We start from the raw sequence: 17,526 nt of genomic DNA, 5'->3' as shown, positions 1-17,526 counted from the left end.
TGCAATTAACACATTTCAGAAAACCTAAACAACAGTCGCAGGGCAGGGGAAGAGGGGCAAACAGCAGTGAGACCACAATATACGGGAAGGCTTTATCCTTCTCCACTTGTAGTCTAAATGAAAATTGGCTACCCAAGCTGCTATTTGAAGAAGGAAGGATGCCTTCCCATTCTCTGCAGTGTCTGTCTGTCTGTCTGTCTGTCTGTCTGTCTGTCTGTCTGTCTGTCTGTCTGTCTTTAGTTGCTATTCACAATTTTAAAAATATGCACATTAATTGCATTAAGCCCATTAAAAGCACATCTAGATTGAACCAAACCCCCTACCATCAGTTCTCATTCTGCTCCCTCTGTTTGGGCCTGGTTTTGCTCAAATACTGTACTCCAGTGGACATATTTAAGCACTGTCAATCAAAAGGACTTTCTAGTAAAGTAGATCCACTTAAGCCAGCTCAGTTTCTGATTCACAATTTCAACCGTGCAGAAACTTTGGGGGTAATTCTGGACTCTGGATTTTCCTTAGGTTTTCTTTTGCTTTCCTTCCTTACCCCCCGCCCCCCCACTTGCACAAATCAATGGTGACAGGAAAGGTTTTGCTTCAATTTCCCCCCAAACTGAGCAGGCGCTTCAATGAGGGCACAGTCTTGAAGGCTACGATAGCAGTGCTTGGGTGAATTTTCCCATGTGCTTGTTGTAGGCAGCTTACAAGCTTCCATTAGGCAGCAATAGCATGCTTGAAGTCTTCCGGAAGTTATAAATGCTGTTGGCATAAGCTGTGGAGTGTGTGAGCACTCTTGTGTCCCCCCCATTTCAGGCCTCACTGCAAGTTACAAGCTCTTGGCGGTTACAAGCCCCGCAGGGATGATGGTGCTCATGAGGCCGAAAGCTTTCTGGCACACCATGGGTTTAAGGAGGCTGACAGGAAAGTGTGCATTTTGGCAGCCAGCGAAACCACTGAGGAGAGCTTTGTTTGCTCTGAGCAAGGGACACTCGGGGACAGACAGGCAAACCGGGATTCAAGGCATGCTCTTCCAGGATATGGCTACCACAGTTTTAGGATTAAAAAAAAGCTTAGACTAGGACTCAGGGCAGTTGTATTTTGTTTTCGAATTTGCATCTGACAGGGTCAAAGAAGATGAGACAACAGAAGTCCATTACAGTGGTACCTCGGGTTAAAGACGCTTCAGGTTACAGACTCCGCTAACCCGGAAGTAGTACCTCAGGTTAAGAACTTTGCTTCAGGATGAGAACAGAAATCGTGCGGTGGCAGCGGGAGGCCCCATTAGCTAAAGTGGTACCTCAGGTTAAGAACAGTTTCAGGTTAAGAACGGACCTCTAGAACGAATTAAGTTCTTAACCCGAGGTACCACTGTATTGGATCTTCCATATTGTTACACTTTTGTAGAAAGTGATGGTGGTATGTGTGTGTTGGACTGCGACCCTGGTATTAAGGGAGGAGAGAATTAGCTCTCTCTGACACATACAATGTTTTCCTGATAATCACCCCCCCCTTCCCCAGTTGCTATTTGCCCTATTAGGGAAAATGTACAGTATCATACAAAAATGCTATACTAACCGGATAAACAGCAGCTTCAGAGAGTTTGCCCAGGTATGTTGGCACTGGGAATGGGGGTGAGCGGGTAACAGACCCTCTCCCAGCAACAAGGTCCCAATTAGAGTTCCCTACTCCTCCCCACACCTTGTAGACAGCTGTTTTTAACATTTTACACTGATGAGAGATTCCATTCTATTCTCCTTTAGTTTAACTCTCATTCTATCACGAGGCAGAGACAGCACTACTCCAAGGTTCACAGCAGTTTCCTAACTTCTTACTAACACAACTAGAAGTGATAATTTTAAATCTTGGGCTCTGCTAAATCATTTGCAGCATGCTGTTTGTAGCCCTTAAGGTGATTGTTATACCAGGGGTACAACCTGTTATCGCACCCCACTGGCGGAGGAAGAAGAGTGCGGGGGGAGCGCACTGCCCCCGGCAGCGCGATCCCGGTGGGGTGCCATCGCGGCTGTCCTCCCCCCCCCGAGCTCAGCACCACGCCCCCACAGGCGGCGCGCCATGCCCCCGCCTGCTCTCTGCTCCCCCTGGTGCCGGAGCATGAAGCTCCGCCACTGTCTCACCCTCCACCACACTTAAAGCTGGCTCAGATCCTCTGCCAGAGGCAGTTGACTTCACTTGCCCAATGGTAGGGCCAGCTGTGCCTACACGCTCACATAAGCAGTGGCTACACTCAGCTACACCCCCTGCTACAGCCTGGCTGTCTTTGTTACCTGTAGAATTATGCGGTTGAGGCTGACTTTGTCATGAGCCAGCCCTTCGTTCAGAGCACCCATCTTGGCTAACGAGTCTCTCAGCACAGCGTCTTCCGATTTCATCTTGTGTATGGAGAGCTCAAGGTTAGCACTGGTGGCTTTAACCTGAGGAGGAAATTAAGATACTGAATTTCACCTCCAACTCCAGGCTACTTCCCCTTCAAGGCATAGCAATTGTGCCTCAGATGAGAATCTCTGCTTTAGGGAACAGAGGTCCACAAACTCATGCCTAATTAACTTTATGGGGTAATCCAAATTTGACGATAGATACTGTAGGCAGCCTTTTCCATGGAAGGAATGGGGCAGTTGTGGAATTTATACATTAAATCAGCTGGTTGGCATTTTGGTTGTCGTCTTCTATATTGTTGTTTAAATATCATTTATTGACTGCTGAATGGCAGCATCTTCAATTACATTTGTTGGTGTCTATTTGTGCTTCAGCATCTCCTAAATGGTTAGATCAAATGATTGGATCTTCTCAGAAAGTTAAATCCACGAATGCTGCTTATAATGCTTATTGGACCTTTATAAAGTAGATTTTAGGAACTTGGGAGAGTTGTGGAATAGGTAATTAGAATGTGCTATAAAACCCAAACAATGGGAAACTGCTTTAGAATCTATACTGGAGGTTCTCTAGATTTGAAATTGAGACTGAACCTGCAAAAAAACAATAATGAAGCTGTTTGATGAATACTACACTCCACAACAAGTTGTACAGGAAGACATGGTCCAATCCAGATAGATGCTGGAAGTGTAATGCTAAAAGGGCCTTGTTGAGGCATATGATGTGGGCACATCCAGTGAGAAATATTATTTTTGATCTGAAGTTGCTGTCCACGTAAATTTTGCATGGGCAAAATATTTGATATTTACAGATGTTCAGGTACTTTTAAACTACAGTATATTACTACAGTTTGGGGATTAATAGCAGGAAAACAAGAGTGAATGTTTTGAGCCTTTATGGCCAAGAGACTTATACTTCAAACCTGAAAGAATAAATACGCACTATCTAATCCACAGAGCCTAGGGTTTGCCGATCAGAAGGTCGGCGGTTCGAATCCCCGCAATGGGGTGAGCTCCCGTTGCTCGGTCCCAGCTCCTGCCCACCTAGCAGTTCAAAAGCACATCAAGTGCAAGTAGATAAATAGGTACTGCTCCAGTGGGAAGGTAAACGGTGTTTCCATGCGCTGCTCTGGTTCATCAGAAGCGGCTTAGTCATGCTGGCCACATGACCCAGAAGCTGTACGCCGGCTCCCTTGGCCAGTAAAGCGAAATGAGCACCGCAACCCCAAAGTCGTCCGCAACTGGACCTAATGGTCAGGGGTCCCGTTACCTTTACCTTTTATCCATTATGTAGTAGTCTGAGGACCTCCTCTCTTTTGCCACATTTGAACATTTTATTATTATTACTCTGTGTGTTTAAAATCTATCATTGAGGTTTTTTCTTTGTTAAATATATCTATATCTGTATATGGCTTGTGCCAAACTTTTTTTAAAAAGGGTCTATTTGTCCATTCCACATTCAATTTAATACCAATCAGTGCCTTTTAAAAAAACAAAAAACACCTTGAAACTGAGAAAAGGAAGAGGGAATCCTTAGCATTTGTGCATACAAAAGTTAACACTATATTTTTCTTTAAGATCAAGTTCATTACATAACCAGGCAATATTATGTTAGGAAAATATAGTTTCCCCCCTGAAAGTTCATTCTAGCCAAAGTGTGGGTGGCAAAGAGATCTGCTACTCACTTCAGCAGAGCCAATCTGAGCTGCTAGGGCAGTGTTCATAGGAGTGTTTTTTACCAAAATAGTTACTCATTCAGGGCCTGCCCTAACACTTTATTGGACCATGGCCTTGGCAGGCACATTATTTCCAAGAAAAGAGATTAAACTTAGCACACAGTTTACTGTTTTCAAATATCAAGCCCTGATGATGTGATGGCATGCAATGGTACCTCACCCACAGTTCTGCTTTCCCCTTAAAACATAAGGGACTGAAGCTGTCAGGAATGAAATTTGGTTCTTCTAGAGTGCTGGATTGTCTCAGATTCAGTAATGCTGCCCTCCTGGCTAAGTCTCTGGGATTCACAGTCAACTGTCAGCACCGGGTATCAAGATACAACAGCTATTATTTTACATTCATTCTCTTTTCCCTTCCTCCAAACCAGGCACTAATAGAAGCCCACGCGGAAAGCAAATATTCAGTGACATTTTCCAGAGTAAAAGGGCACTATGCCTTTCTGCCTGGCATGGCTTTGCAATAAACCAAGCTCCCGGGACTTTTAGCCAAGGGGCTTTCCCATAAAACCCTGGAACCCAACCATTACAGATCTATGGTCTTAGCCTGCTGTGGCAATACTAGCCTCTCCCTCCAGACTCCCTGGTACTAGAAGTGGACAGCGACAGACTACCAGTTGCACTAAGTTGCTGCTATTGTTGCTTTGCTTGTTGCCCAGGGAACTCTTATTATGGGGTGGCTAATAAACTGAATTAACGATGATTAAAAACACATTTCCTGAAAAGTTCAAGGTGGCTAAACAAGAAATATACAAAAACAATAAATGTTTTACAACTTGTGCTTTGTACCTTTGCCTCCCAAGTCTCTGTACTTGCTGCCAGTCGAGTCCTGCTTTCGCACAACCTCTGGACTTAGCTGCTGCCTGTTCCTATCCTTGACTTTGGACAATCCCATACTTTGTTCTTAAGGCTGTCGCCGCTTTTCTTTAATTGGCTTTCTTTCCCATCTGACTACACAAGGCTATGCATGATAAAATCCTTTTATAGCTTTTACAATGCTATATGTAATTACTTCACATATAGAAAAGTCAAGATTTTGTTTTCCAAGAAAAGCAAATAGATGCTGGGGTTGGGGGGTTGGGGGCCATGTCAGCAATAGTTAGAAACATAAGGGGGAGGACAATATCCTCAAGTTAGGGCAACAGACAGGAGGAGAGTTATTTGGCATATGGAATGTGCCTATTGGCCACCCTTACTTTGGAAAGTGCTCCGCTCAAGCCTTCCTTCGCACTCTCTAGCATATCCTTCTCCAGCATGGCTTGGTTCAAAGACTCCTTGACTGTCACCAGCTCTTTCTTCAGGGCAGACATCCTTTCCTCAAGCTGCTCCAGGGATCTTTGCCTGAGGAAGAAGAAAAGGTCTAACTATGCCTTGCACCAACCAAGCCAGATTACGCTTAACTCATTGTGTTGATAAACCTTGGGATGCCAATTAATGTCGTTGGGGTTCAGTTTTTTCTTTCCATTATTGCAGCTATCTTTCATGACCACATCCTTCTTGTTCCCCAGCAACCGGCACGCAGAGGCTCACTGCTTCTGAGGCAGAATACAGCTATCATGACTTGCAGCGCTGATAATTCACACGAACTATGGCCAATATTATTAGCAAAGGCTATCTATCTGCCCAACTGTGAGAATCTGGAAAAGTCCTGCCATGTCTTTGAAGACCAGCACAGAGAACAGGATTGCCTTGTGCATCAAAGCACCAGGGACACAACTGCAGCACCTCACCCCCGCTCCAGCTCCTTCTTCGTTCTCTCCCTTTCCTTAATGACATCCTCCTTCTGTTCTTCCAGGAGCTTTCGCTGTCTCTGCAGCTCTCCATTCATAGTCTTCAGCCGCTCCACCTCCAGATGGGAGGAATCGAGCTGCTGATTCAGGCTTTCCACTGCCATTTCTGCTGCCTCCTTCTCTCTGGGGAGTGAAAAAAAAAAACAAACAAAATATGAGCAACCTGGGGTCAAGATAATGCACCCTGAAAAGAGGCCCCCGTTTGTCTTGGGGTAGAAATACATGCTCTGCTTCCTCCACATGCATTTAGTGACCAACCACCACTTCTCTTTCGCAAGTGGGTGGGCTTACTTGCTTGCAGAAAAGGGGCAGGCAGGAGGAAGGCAATTAATCCTGCCCCACCAAAGGCCTTGAACAGAAAAAAAAAGTTTTCCAGTGGCAGGGGACAAAATAAAAAAAAAGATAGTGCAAAGCAACTAAAAGCCATCAATTCAGATCCTCTACCAAAAGCCAAGAGTACTGAATGCTGCAATTCAGACTCAAATATTCTGTAGCATGAAATGTATCTGCAGCAAAAATGCCTCTATCAACCTACCTGCCTGTCCATCCATTGTATTTGTACACTCCTCATACAACTTAGTGCAGCTTTCCCCAACCAGTTGTAGTCCAAAAATATCTGGAGGGCACCAGGTAGGGGAAGGCTGATTTAGTGAATCCTTCAAATAATTGAAGCAGGGGCAAGGAGGGGGAACCTGTCAAAATGCAGCAAAAGTTCTTCTTTTAAATCCCCAACAAGGAACAATAGAGCAGGTGCCACTCTATGCTACCCAAAGACCTTCCTGGGAGAAATTAATTTCACACATACTCTTTTATATGCGTCCAAGATAAATAACACTGCTGTAATACTGTTGGGGCTATCGTGGAGAGGCATTTGATAACCTTTGGCAGCAACGAATGCTGATGCATGTTATTCCCAAAGACGGTGTTTCATCATCACTTTAAGAATCACTTTTCATCTCTTTGGCTGACAATCACAACAGAAATGGGTGCAGAGGTGTGAAATCACATCATCAGAACAAGAGACCCCTTTATGTTACTACGGAAAAGTGAGTTGTACAATATTCCTCATCCGCCCACCAACCCAAGTCTAACTGTATCATGAATGTGCTGCCCTTAGGTAAGCACAGGGGCTGCCTTATACTGAGTCACACAGTTGGCCTATTTAGTTCAGTATCTTCTACACACACCGGTTTTTGCCACTGTGGCACCTCCAGATGTGCTGGCCTGGTGCTGATGGGAGTTGCTATTCAAAACATCTGGAGGGGACCAGGTTGGCAGAGGCTGGTCTACACTGACTGGCAGTGGCTCGCTAGGAGTCTTTCCCAGCCATGCCTGGAGATGCCACGGACTAAATGCAACACATATGCTCTTATCTCTGAGCTGTGGACCCTCCTTGGATGTGAATGGGTGGGTGGCATAGGGAGTTTCCAATCAATGACGCGTCACTGCAGAGGGTGATGGCTTCCTTTCCGAGACACTTATTTGAAGGTCACAATCTACTTAACCACCTGAAGGACTGAGGCAGAGGCGTGCCCCTCAAAAGCATTAACAGATCTGAAGGCTCCCTCTTTCACCTTCCTAGCACCTCCACTGAGGCTTTCCAGCGTTGCAGTTCCCTCCTGCAATCCTCCAGTGACCGGCTCAGCTCTTCACATTCCTGCCTCTCTTCCTGCAGCCGCTGTTTTGCTGCCTGCGCTTCCTGCTGGCAGTCAGCGAGCTGCTTCTTGACAGTTCCCAGGACATCCTGGCAAGACTCCAGCTGCACATGCAACTCCTGTTCATTAAAAAAGAGGGGGGGGGAGCAAGCAAGCAGGAAGCCCCTTCCACATCATACAACACAATATGCACGGTGGGGGGGGGGGAAATACCCCATTTAACAGTTGGGCAAGTGCTGTGATCAACACCTTCACTGACGCTGAGGAGCTGAGTATAGCCAGAGAAGCTGGATTTTGCAAATAAATACAGAAATCTGTGGTTTGGGTAAACCCAAAATGTGCAGAAGAGGCATTGCATTCCTATCTCTGAAAGCTGGTTTCCTGAGCTCCACCATTCGGCTATGCTGCCTGCATGCACGAGGGGTATGGGTGGACACTAAGAGCCATTGCAAAAGGTTGTTGCAGCTGTTGCCCTGACAAAGGCCAGGATGGGGGCGGGGTGAAGGGTTCCTGTGGCAGCCGGTGCACTAAGAGCCCCAGGGGATGGCGGAAGGAGCCCATTTCTCTTGGAGAAATCCAGCAAGGTCAGGGCAGTGTGGGTGAAGCAGCAAAAGGGCCGGATTTGGTGCACCTGCACAGCACCAACCTCACTGTCTCACCTTTCCTAGTAAGCAGCAGCGAACGCTGCAGCTGGGAAGCTATTGTTGCAGCACCTCCTGGTTTCAATACTCTGTGAAATTTACAGTTTTATACATATTTTGAAATAACTGTAAGGTAGAAGCATTAGATGACTGTATCAATGTACTCTCTCTCTCTCTCTCTCTTAAGATTTATAACCGTAAACTCAGGATATCCAAACCTGCTCATGCTGCTGTGATTTCTGGATAGCAGCACGAACTGCTTGCAGTGCTGCATTCTGAAGCGATGAAGGGTGTGCCCGGGAGGGTGATACCCGCCGGCGGTGGGGAGAGGTGGAGCGCCGAGGGGACGTCTGCCACAGGGCGTCTTCCTCTGACGAGGTTCTTGTACTTTCCAAGGAACCGAGTCCTGTGCTCTTGGATTCAGACAAAGCCAGCTAGGAGGAGAGTTGAGAGGAAGTGAATGCCAGTCAAATCAATCACAAGTTATTATACCGTAATGAGACTGGGGTTGAACTAAGTGGGTTCCCCGCATCCCCCGCCCTAACTCTGTGAGACTATGGTTGTAAAAAAGAGACTGCTAAAGAGGCCTGGCAGATTCCAACGCAGATCTATGAGATTTACTGGGTCTGGATCGGGCTAGAGGTTCGTGTCTATGGACAGAGACTTTACATTTTGGGTAAGTTAACACTGCTGGCAGCCACCAATGATGGAAAACAAACTTAGCTCGTGTTAAAAATGGCTGCAGACTGCCCACCACTGATGCATGTCTAGAAGCCCAATGGAGGATGGTGAGTGCCATCAACAAATAGTGGTAGTGAGAGAGAAAGCAGGTTGTGGTCTATAGGTTTCTCTCTCACTATAGCGCCCTTTAATTTCAGCTGGGCTTGTGTAAGAACTTCCTAGTGAATCGAGCATCAATTTCTACTCAAGTTAGATGTCTACCCTCAAATTACACAGAGTGAGTCAGAGTCGTCTTGTGAACGAATATATAACAGTTTAACTGGATTACAGGGTAGGCAAAAGTTTCGCACACCTTTGTGATGCTGTTCAAGCTATGTTGCAAATATTCGATTTCTTCTTTCAGGTCCTTCACCTCTTCTAGATCTCCAATCTTACTGGCCTCCTAGTGTTCAAAGATAAGCAGTTTCTCAGAAATGGACATGGGGAAAGGGCACAGAAAGTATGAGAAGGCAGGTGTGTGTGTGTGTGGCAGTGCAAGCCAGTGTGTATGTATTAGGCCGTGCATTTTTGTGAGGATGTATATGTCGGTAAGGTTTTGTGTGTTTGCCTGAGAGAGTGATAGAAAGGGGGATTTGTGGGTACGTATACCAATTTCTGAATGTCCATTTTTAGGCCAGAGATGGTCTTCTCTTTCTTTGCGTTCTGTTCTTTAAGTTTATCTCCTAACGTGGTCAACTCTGCAATCCTGTAAAACACAAAGCAGGCATAGGTGGCAGATTGATCAGGAGTGAAAACATATGACCTCAAAAGACTCAATTCTTCATACTCTTGGGATCATTAAACCACCAATTCACACATCACATTAAAAAGATACATGGTCAGGGGCTGACAACAATTTTTAAGAGCTGAAAGTAGCTTTAGAAAGGCTTCCCTTCCCACTATGTACTGTCCTGGACAAGGTCACACAAGGACTGTGAGAAAGCAGATTCAACAAGAGGTCTTGGTTGTTGGGTTGATGAAGAGAACAGTCAATAAGAATCCAATCCAATATCAAGAACCAATGGAGAACATGAACTGTCGGATTTACAGTCCTATAGTACTCCCCAGATATCTCAGAGAGCAGACAACTTTTTCCAATAGTTCCTAGGTCCCAGTTCGCCTTTACATCCTCCCTGGACCAGGCTACTCCTTACAGCCTCTGCCCCACTCCCCGAGGAGCAGAGAGCCTCAAAGAGTAGTCCTCTGGGCTAGAACCAAGCACTCCATTGCCTCTCTGTTACTTCTTGCCAATGGTGTTGGTTGCACTGGCAACTGAGCACTGGGAAGCTTTTGTTCCTGAGGGTGCTAGTCCCTTCGAGAATCCAGATTGGGGATTTGCTATCTCCAAGGAACTCACCTTGCAGGGGATGCTGGCTTGAGGTGCTCCTTGCTATTCAATTAGGGCACCACCATGCCAGCTTGCATCAATGGCTCTACTGACCTGGCCGCCAGCTCTTCCTTTGTTTCAGTGCCTTAGTCACTGCTCACAGTTGAGATTGTGACATGCAAATATGTTTCTTTGTTTTGTCCCAATGCCACCTCTGGGTTACCGGAAGCAAAAGCTGGGTATGCATAGACATCACAGATAGTGCCCCCTCCATTAAAATTGCCTTCCATTCTAAGAGAGCCAGTGTGGTGTAGTGACTAGAGTGTTGGATTAGGACCTGAGGGACTAAGAATATAAGAGGAGCCCTGCTGGATCAGCTCATCTAGTCCAGCATCCTGTTCTCACAGTGGCCAACCAGTTGCCCATGCAAAGCCTGTAAGTAGGACAGGAATGCAATAGCACTCTGCCCACCTGCAATTCCCAGCAACTGGCATTCAGAGACATAGTTCCTCTGGCAGTGGAGGCAGAGCATAGCCACCGTGATTTAGTAGCTGTTAATAGCCTTGTCCTCCATGCATTTGTCCAATCCTCTTTTAAAGTTCGTGGCCATCACAAGTTCCGTAGTTTAACTACGTGCCGTGCGAAGGAAGTGCAAATCCCCACTCAGCCATGAAGTGCACTGGACGACCTTGGGCTAGTCACCGTCTCTCAGCCTAACCTACCTCACAGGGTTGTTGTTATCAGGATAAAATGGAGAGGGAGACAAGCGTGTACACCACCTTGAGGTTTTCGGAGGAAAGGTGGAATATAAATGCAATGATAACAGCAATAACAACACATTATTGTGCCATGATTCACAGGTCATACTCAGGGTGGACCCACTGAAATCCATTGACTTGACTTGACTAACAAGCTCATTGCAATCAGCGGGTTGATTCTGCTCGATATAGCAATGGGCAAGCTTTTGCCCCACTTTAAAAGTGTGTGCCCCAAAGACCAGAGGCACCTGCAAATGCTCTTCTAACCTGGAGTTCAGTTCAGCTTTCTCTCCATCCCACTGGCTCTGCAGCTGGATCATCTCCCGGACTTTCTCCCGAAGCTGCTTCTCCAGCAAACAGGTGGAGCTGCTTTCAGAGAGGCGCAGGTTGGAATCCAAGTTGAGGCAGGCGGTCTGGAGGCGGCGGGCAGCTCTTGCCATGTCGGTCCCTGCCTCAGCGAGACCTCTGGTAATGAGAGAGTTAAAATCTTTTCTCATTCAGCATTCACACATTTTGTCTCTGGCAAGGCCAGCTGAGAGCCAGAAGTTCCCGCTGAAAGCTGGGATGGGTTCTATTTAGAGTTAGGCCATAGGGCCACGGTTTTCAGATATATTAATGTAAGACGAACCTCCTGGATCAGGTCATTGCTCCATCTAGTCCAGCATCCTGTTTTTGCAGCGGCCAATCAGGTGCCTGCAGGAAACCCACCAGCAGAACCCAGGCACAATACCCTGCTGTGGTTTCCAGCAACTGGGGTATATTTTGTCCCTCCCCAAATGCTTCGCATTGGTGTTTTTGCAGCTGACGACACCCAATATTTTTTAAACAACGAGGTCCCCCTACGAGGGCATCAGCAGCACAGGCAAATCTTTCAGGCATTTTCTAAAGAGCCCTCAGGGGTCCCTTTTGTAGCAGTGCTGCTGCATTGAGGGAGAACCCACCTCTCCATGGTTGTGCGGAGCTCTGCAAAGTTGCCACGGAGTGTGGCGGCTTGACGCCACAGCAGCAGGATCCCACTGTGCTCGCTGCTTAAATAGGAACTGTAACTCTGCAAAGGATGACGGAGAGAACAGGATACGGACATGTCACCGGTTCCAGCACTTCAACATTTTATTAACTGAGAGCTGCAGAAAGTTACCTCCCTCCGACCCCCATTTGTGTTACTCGCTATAGTTAACCATCTTCCAAAATCTGTTCAAGGTCCTATATGAGTAAGGCATGGGAAACAGAATGTTTTTGCCCCTGCTGCAGGCAAGTAGAAGGGTTACGGAAGATACTATTTAAATTTACCTACAACTCACTAGACTGCTTTCCTGGCACTTCTTGTTTTGCAAGCTGCGAGGAACGTTTGGAAAAGTAAGGCAGAAAATGTTAAATAAAATAACTTGCAACTAACCTTCAGTTTCCAATAAATAGTACTTTGAAGCCAGGCAGGGATACTGCTGCGTCATCCCCAAAACGCACAACAAAACTGTTAAAAGTTAAAATGCAAACCAGGAACTCAACGGAATGCTTCCTCTCCAAGGTTGCAGCAAGGCTGGCATCAGCTCTGGCTGAGCAAATAAGAGCTCTGAGCTCAGAACTTGGCCAACATATATATGAGCTAATATTTTGCTGTACACATGTGTATGTCTCAGTGCTTGTAAAAAAATATATATCTATACATACAGATTATTGTTCTGCAGTCCAAATAAATAAATAAATAAATAATGTCACCAAAGGCTTTTCTGTTTAGAACTGGAGTTTTCAAGGTTTCCTATTGGACCCAGACTCTTTCTCACAAAGGAGCTCTTTCATAATACTGGGAGAGCTCCAGCAATGCCTTGGTGGTCTCAGCTCCATAGAAGGGTAATCCAACAGCAATTTTAACTAGAGCACTACTACATCTGGTTAATAGGGCATGGAAATACTAAAGCAGCGGCAAATATGACATGATAGAAGTGTCACTGGGTTAAAAATGCCAACAGCCCGTTATGGAATCAGAATGGCCAAGGTCACTCTGTTTGTTCTGAGAGAGGGGCAGTAAAAGAAAGAGAGTCAGAGAGAGAGACAAATGGCTTCTCAATCAGGACAGATCATATTCAGGGAGAACCTAGAAGAACAAAAAGCTGCATCAGGCCAATAGAGGGAGATACTCTCCAAAGATATGTAGGCAGAGAATCAGAGAATTGTAGCAAAATATTCAAGGTTAGCGGGTTGAAGCTGCTGAGATGAATGAAGCAATGCCAACAGAGCAGAGAGCCAAGAAGTACAACTGACTCCACTGTAACAATTCTCACTTCAACACTAATAGTCCATGTTGACCCAACAAGAAAAGTGATGGGCGAAGGCCAAGTATTACATATTTTGGTACACAGCTTGTTTACAGCCGGCATTTACAAGCAAGATAATTATGAAGATCGGGAATAATTTATCTTTGAAGCAGCAGAGTCAAGGACAACTTGGCCAAGAGGGTTTTACTGTGAGTGTTGGAACACTCCCCGTTTTTTTCTGGTGGCCAGGAACATCAGTGTGGTGATGTGGCATTAACCTTCTAGCGGCATAGGAGATGTCATGAAATTTCAGGTAAAAGAAAGAATTCTGGATTTGTTCCTGTGCTGGAGGTTCAGCACCATTAACCTAAGTAAGAGTCAAACAAGGGAGGATGACAAAGAAAAAGGAAACCACAAAGGTGCTGGCATAAGAGAGAAGGATTAGGAAATGGCGCTATTTGTGTTTGCAATAATGCTAAAGCATAAGGTTTGCTTTAGTCAGCTATACTGTGTATAGCTGTGGTGCTGTGGGTTAAACCACAGAGCCTAGGGCTTGCCGATCAGAAGGTTGGCGGTTTGAATCCCCACGATGGGGTGAGCTCCCATTGCTCGGTTCCAGCTCCTGCCAAGCTAGCAGTTCAAAAGCACGTCAAAGTGCAAGTAGATAAATAGGTACCACTCCAGTGGGAAGGTCAACAGCGTTTCCATGTGCTGCTCTGGTTCGCCAGAAGCGGCTTTGTCATGCTGGCCACATGACCTGGAAGCTGTACGCCGGCTCCCTCGGCCAATAACGCGAGATGAGCACCGCAACCCCAGAGTCGGTCACGACTGGACCTAATGGTCAGGGGTCCCTTTACCTTTACTGTGCATGACCTGTGTGCTGCAGCTTACCTGGATGAGGATGCAGAAGGAAAGAGCAAGGTAGCATCAAGCCAGCATGGGCCTATTGGTGGGAGCAGCAGATTGGTTTCCCCAGCCACTCTGGGCAGCTTCCAACAGAAACATTAAAATACAATAATTTATTAAACATTAAAAGCTTCCCTAAACAGGGCTGCCTTCAGTTGTCCTCTAAAATTCTGGTAGTTGTTTTTCTCTTTGACATCTGTTGGGAGGGAGTTTCACAAGGCGTGTGCCACTCCCGAGAAGGCCCTCTGCCTGGTTCCCTGTAACTTGGCTTCTCGCAGCTAGGGAACCGCCAGAAGGCCCTCGGCGCTGGACCTCAGTGTCCGGGCAGAATGATGGAGATGGAGACGCTCCTTCAGGTATACTGGACCGAGGCCGTTTAGGGCTTTAAAGATCAGCACCAACACTTTGAATTGCTCTCGGAAACGTACTGGGAGCCAATGTAGGTCTTTCAAGACCGGTGTTATGTGGTCTCGGCGGCTGCTCCCAGTCACCAGTCTGGCTGCCACATTCTGGATTAATTGTAGTTTCCGGGTCACCTTCAAAGGTAGCCCCACACAGAGCACATTGCAGTAGTCCAAGTGAGAGCTAACTAGAGCGTGCGGCACTCTGGCGAGACAGTCTGCGGGCAGGTAGGGTCTCAGCCTGCATACCAGATGGAGCTGATAAACAGCTGCCCTGGATACAGAATTAAACTGTGCCTCCATAGACAGCTGTGAGTCCAAAATGGCTCCCAGGCTGCGCACCTCGTCCTTCGCACCTCCTGAAAGCAATGGTTGGGGCAGATTCCAGATAGTGAACAGTGTGGCAAGGTTACAATAAACTGTACTCTATGCATTTGGAAACAAACCCAAGGAAAAACTGTTGATATATGACAACAATTCTGAATTCACTAACCCTGTACAATGTTCGGTGCCCCTCAGTCTTGTAGATAAAACTCTTTAGTAGTTGGCCTGTGTCCTCTTCGAGAGGAGAGATGCTTATTCATTGAACCAAAACACACACTGCCTTTGCTAACTAGGATCTCTGCATTTTGCCAAATACAAATACTCTGCCAAACCCAAGCTGGATTTACAATGCATAATAAATTCAAAATGCAGCGTCCACAACCAACATTTATTTTCTAGAGAGTTTGTTTTGATCTGGGGTGGGGTTTTTTTTTTATAGAAAAGAGGGGACAGTAAGAGAAGAGGGGAAAGGAGCTCCCCCCAAAGAAGGAGTGGGGGCCAAACTATAAATGATTTTATGCACGCAGCTAGCAATAGCATTGTTTGTTTGTTTTTAAGGTAAACAGCGGGGGGGGAGGGGCTTGAACAGGACAATGTGGGTGGGAGAGTGGGATTGAACCCTTTGCCAACACCGTAGTCCTGAGCCAGATCAGTTGCTCCTTCAATACATAACATATTATATAGGCATTCAGAGGAAAGCTCCCACTGCCAACAACAGGATTGCAAGGAAAGAGGGAATACGGGCTATGGCACTCGCCAAAGGACTGGAACTGGAGAAATACAGTCGTACCTCGGAAGTCAAATGGAATCCTTTCCGGAAGTCTGTTCGACTTCCAAAATGTTTAGAAACCAAGGTGTGGCTTCCAATTGGCTGCAAGAAGCTCCTGCAGCCAATCAGAAGCCGCATCGGACATTCAGGGTTCCAAAGAATGTTCGCAAACTGGAACACCGACTTCCAGGTTTGTGGCGTTCGGGAGCAAAAACGTTTGAGTCGCAAGGCGTTCGTCAACCAAGGTATGGCTGTAGTAATTTTAGTGCCTGCTAAAAACATTCCTATTTAGACAAGCCTACCTAGATGCTTGCTTCCGTTGCTCGGTCCCAGATCCTGCCAACCTAGCAGTTCGAAAGCACATCAAAGTGCAAGTAGATAAATAGGTAGCGCTACAGCGGGAAAGTAAACGGCATTTCTGTGTGCTGCTCTGGTTCGCCAGAAGCGGCTTTGTCATGCTGGCCACATGACCTGGAAGCTGTATGCTGGCTCCCTCGGCCAATAACGCGAGATGAGCACCGCAACCCCAGAGTCGGTCACGACTGGACCTAATGGTCAGGGGTCCCTTTACCTTTACCTAGATGCTTAGAGAATGGAGGTAATTATAATCAGTTTTAGTATTTTAACTTTTGTCTGCTTTAAAATAGGGCTGTACATTTTCCCTGATTTTCTTATATTTTTGTAAACCACTTTGAGGTTTTAAAATAAAATAAAATATCAAAATAATAAAACAGCAGCCTGGAGGGAGCATGAGCTGAACCAGTGAAGGTAATGAAGATGAAACAGGGATAGTTGACTCAAAATTTTCTGGTCTTGGCAGGAGTGCTGATCCTATGAACAGCCGACTCAACAAGATGCTGAGTTGAGCAAAGAATTGGTCACAAAAAACTCCCAGTGCCAAATCTGTTACAAGTGTATAGTAGAATGGTGCAACATGAAGCAAATGGATTTCTAATCATGCTGTTGCCAGGCATTTCCAAAAGCAACCAACAGGACATGATGTACCTCCCTGCCCTTGTGCCACTGGGTTTCCTTCTGTTCACTCCTCAGCCTGTGCACTTCAGAAGTTGCCCTCTCCAGCTCCCCTGCTAGTCTTTGTTTTGAGGAGTTCATCTGGTCCAGCTGTTCCCGAAGAAGAGTATTCATCTGGGAAAGACTGGTGCTCCTAAGACAAAAAATAAGAAAGCCAAGGACAGTGTTTTCCTCCACAATCACAATATGGCACACTAGTTCTTTTAAATCCAAGAATTCCTCTATGTCTTTATGTCTATCAAACCATGTTAGTCACAACAAAGGCTTTGTACTAAATAATAAAAAAGATGGCGGTGTAGCACTTTCCTGAATAAAGTGGGTTTTGAGCAAGTCCCACCCTTTGGGCCAAAACCTGCCCTTACTTGTATGACATCAGGGATAGGGCAGGTAGGTAAAGCTTGCCCATAATGGCCTCATGGGCAAAATGGGGAAGCCCAGGGAGCTGGAGGTTCCCCACCCCAGCTTAGGATAAAAGGAATGGAATACGGATCTAACACACCTAAATCACAAATTAAAATAGTGTTCATGATTTGCAGTAATAGATTCAGGGATGCTGCTACCATCAAATGAAAGTTCAATGACATACAGTTGTACACTTCAAATGGAACATTAATTTATACCTTTCCTATGGATAAAATACCGTGACCCCAATTTAGCAGTGGGGGACCTCCAGCATACAAGTCTAATTATGCCCAGCCTGAGTCCCAGGTGAGGCAAGGCCATTTCCTACAAACCATGGCCACCTGCCCCACACCTGGCATCCTGTGGCATCAGGCCCGTCCTAGCCATAGAGGCTAGTGGCACGGAGAACCACGGCGCCGGGCGCTGGAG

The 17,526-nt window shown here is 46.2% G+C and overlaps 1 protein-coding gene across 5 annotated transcripts in view; it reads right to left on the bottom strand.

Annotated features, from left to right (window-relative positions):
• CROCC2 (ciliary rootlet coiled-coil, rootletin family member 2) overlaps positions 1 to 17,526 on the bottom strand; it is a 93,631-nt gene that overhangs the window by 56,991 nt on the left and 19,114 nt on the right. For 4 of the 5 annotated variants that reach the window (XM_035133879.2, XM_060274571.1, XM_060274572.1 and 1 more), the window contains 10 exons: positions 16,669 to 16,828; positions 11,953 to 12,059; positions 11,279 to 11,476; positions 9,536 to 9,632; positions 9,240 to 9,329; positions 8,425 to 8,640; positions 7,485 to 7,684; positions 5,851 to 6,033; positions 5,317 to 5,461; positions 2,283 to 2,429 (listed from right to left, as the gene is read on the bottom strand). In XM_035133879.2, the coding sequence (XP_034989770.2) occupies positions 2,283 to 2,429; positions 5,317 to 5,461; positions 5,851 to 6,033; positions 7,485 to 7,684; positions 8,425 to 8,640; positions 9,240 to 9,329; positions 9,536 to 9,632; positions 11,279 to 11,476; positions 11,953 to 12,059; positions 16,669 to 16,828 (1,543 nt within the window). Of the gene's footprint in view, positions 1 to 2,282; positions 2,430 to 5,316; positions 5,462 to 5,850; positions 6,034 to 7,484; positions 7,685 to 8,424; positions 8,641 to 9,239; positions 9,330 to 9,535; positions 9,633 to 11,278; positions 11,477 to 11,952; positions 12,060 to 12,407; positions 16,602 to 16,668; positions 16,829 to 17,526 lie in introns of those variants that run through there. The other variant, XM_035133881.2, reaches the window with a different exon arrangement.

Source organism: Zootoca vivipara, chromosome 5, assembly GCF_963506605.1.
Source record: "Zootoca vivipara chromosome 5, rZooViv1.1, whole genome shotgun sequence".
Classification (NCBI taxonomy): Eukaryota; Metazoa; Chordata; class Lepidosauria; order Squamata; family Lacertidae; genus Zootoca; species Zootoca vivipara.
The sequence above is the reverse complement of the archived record's forward strand: the minus strand, read 5'-3'. Positions and strand labels throughout refer to the sequence as shown.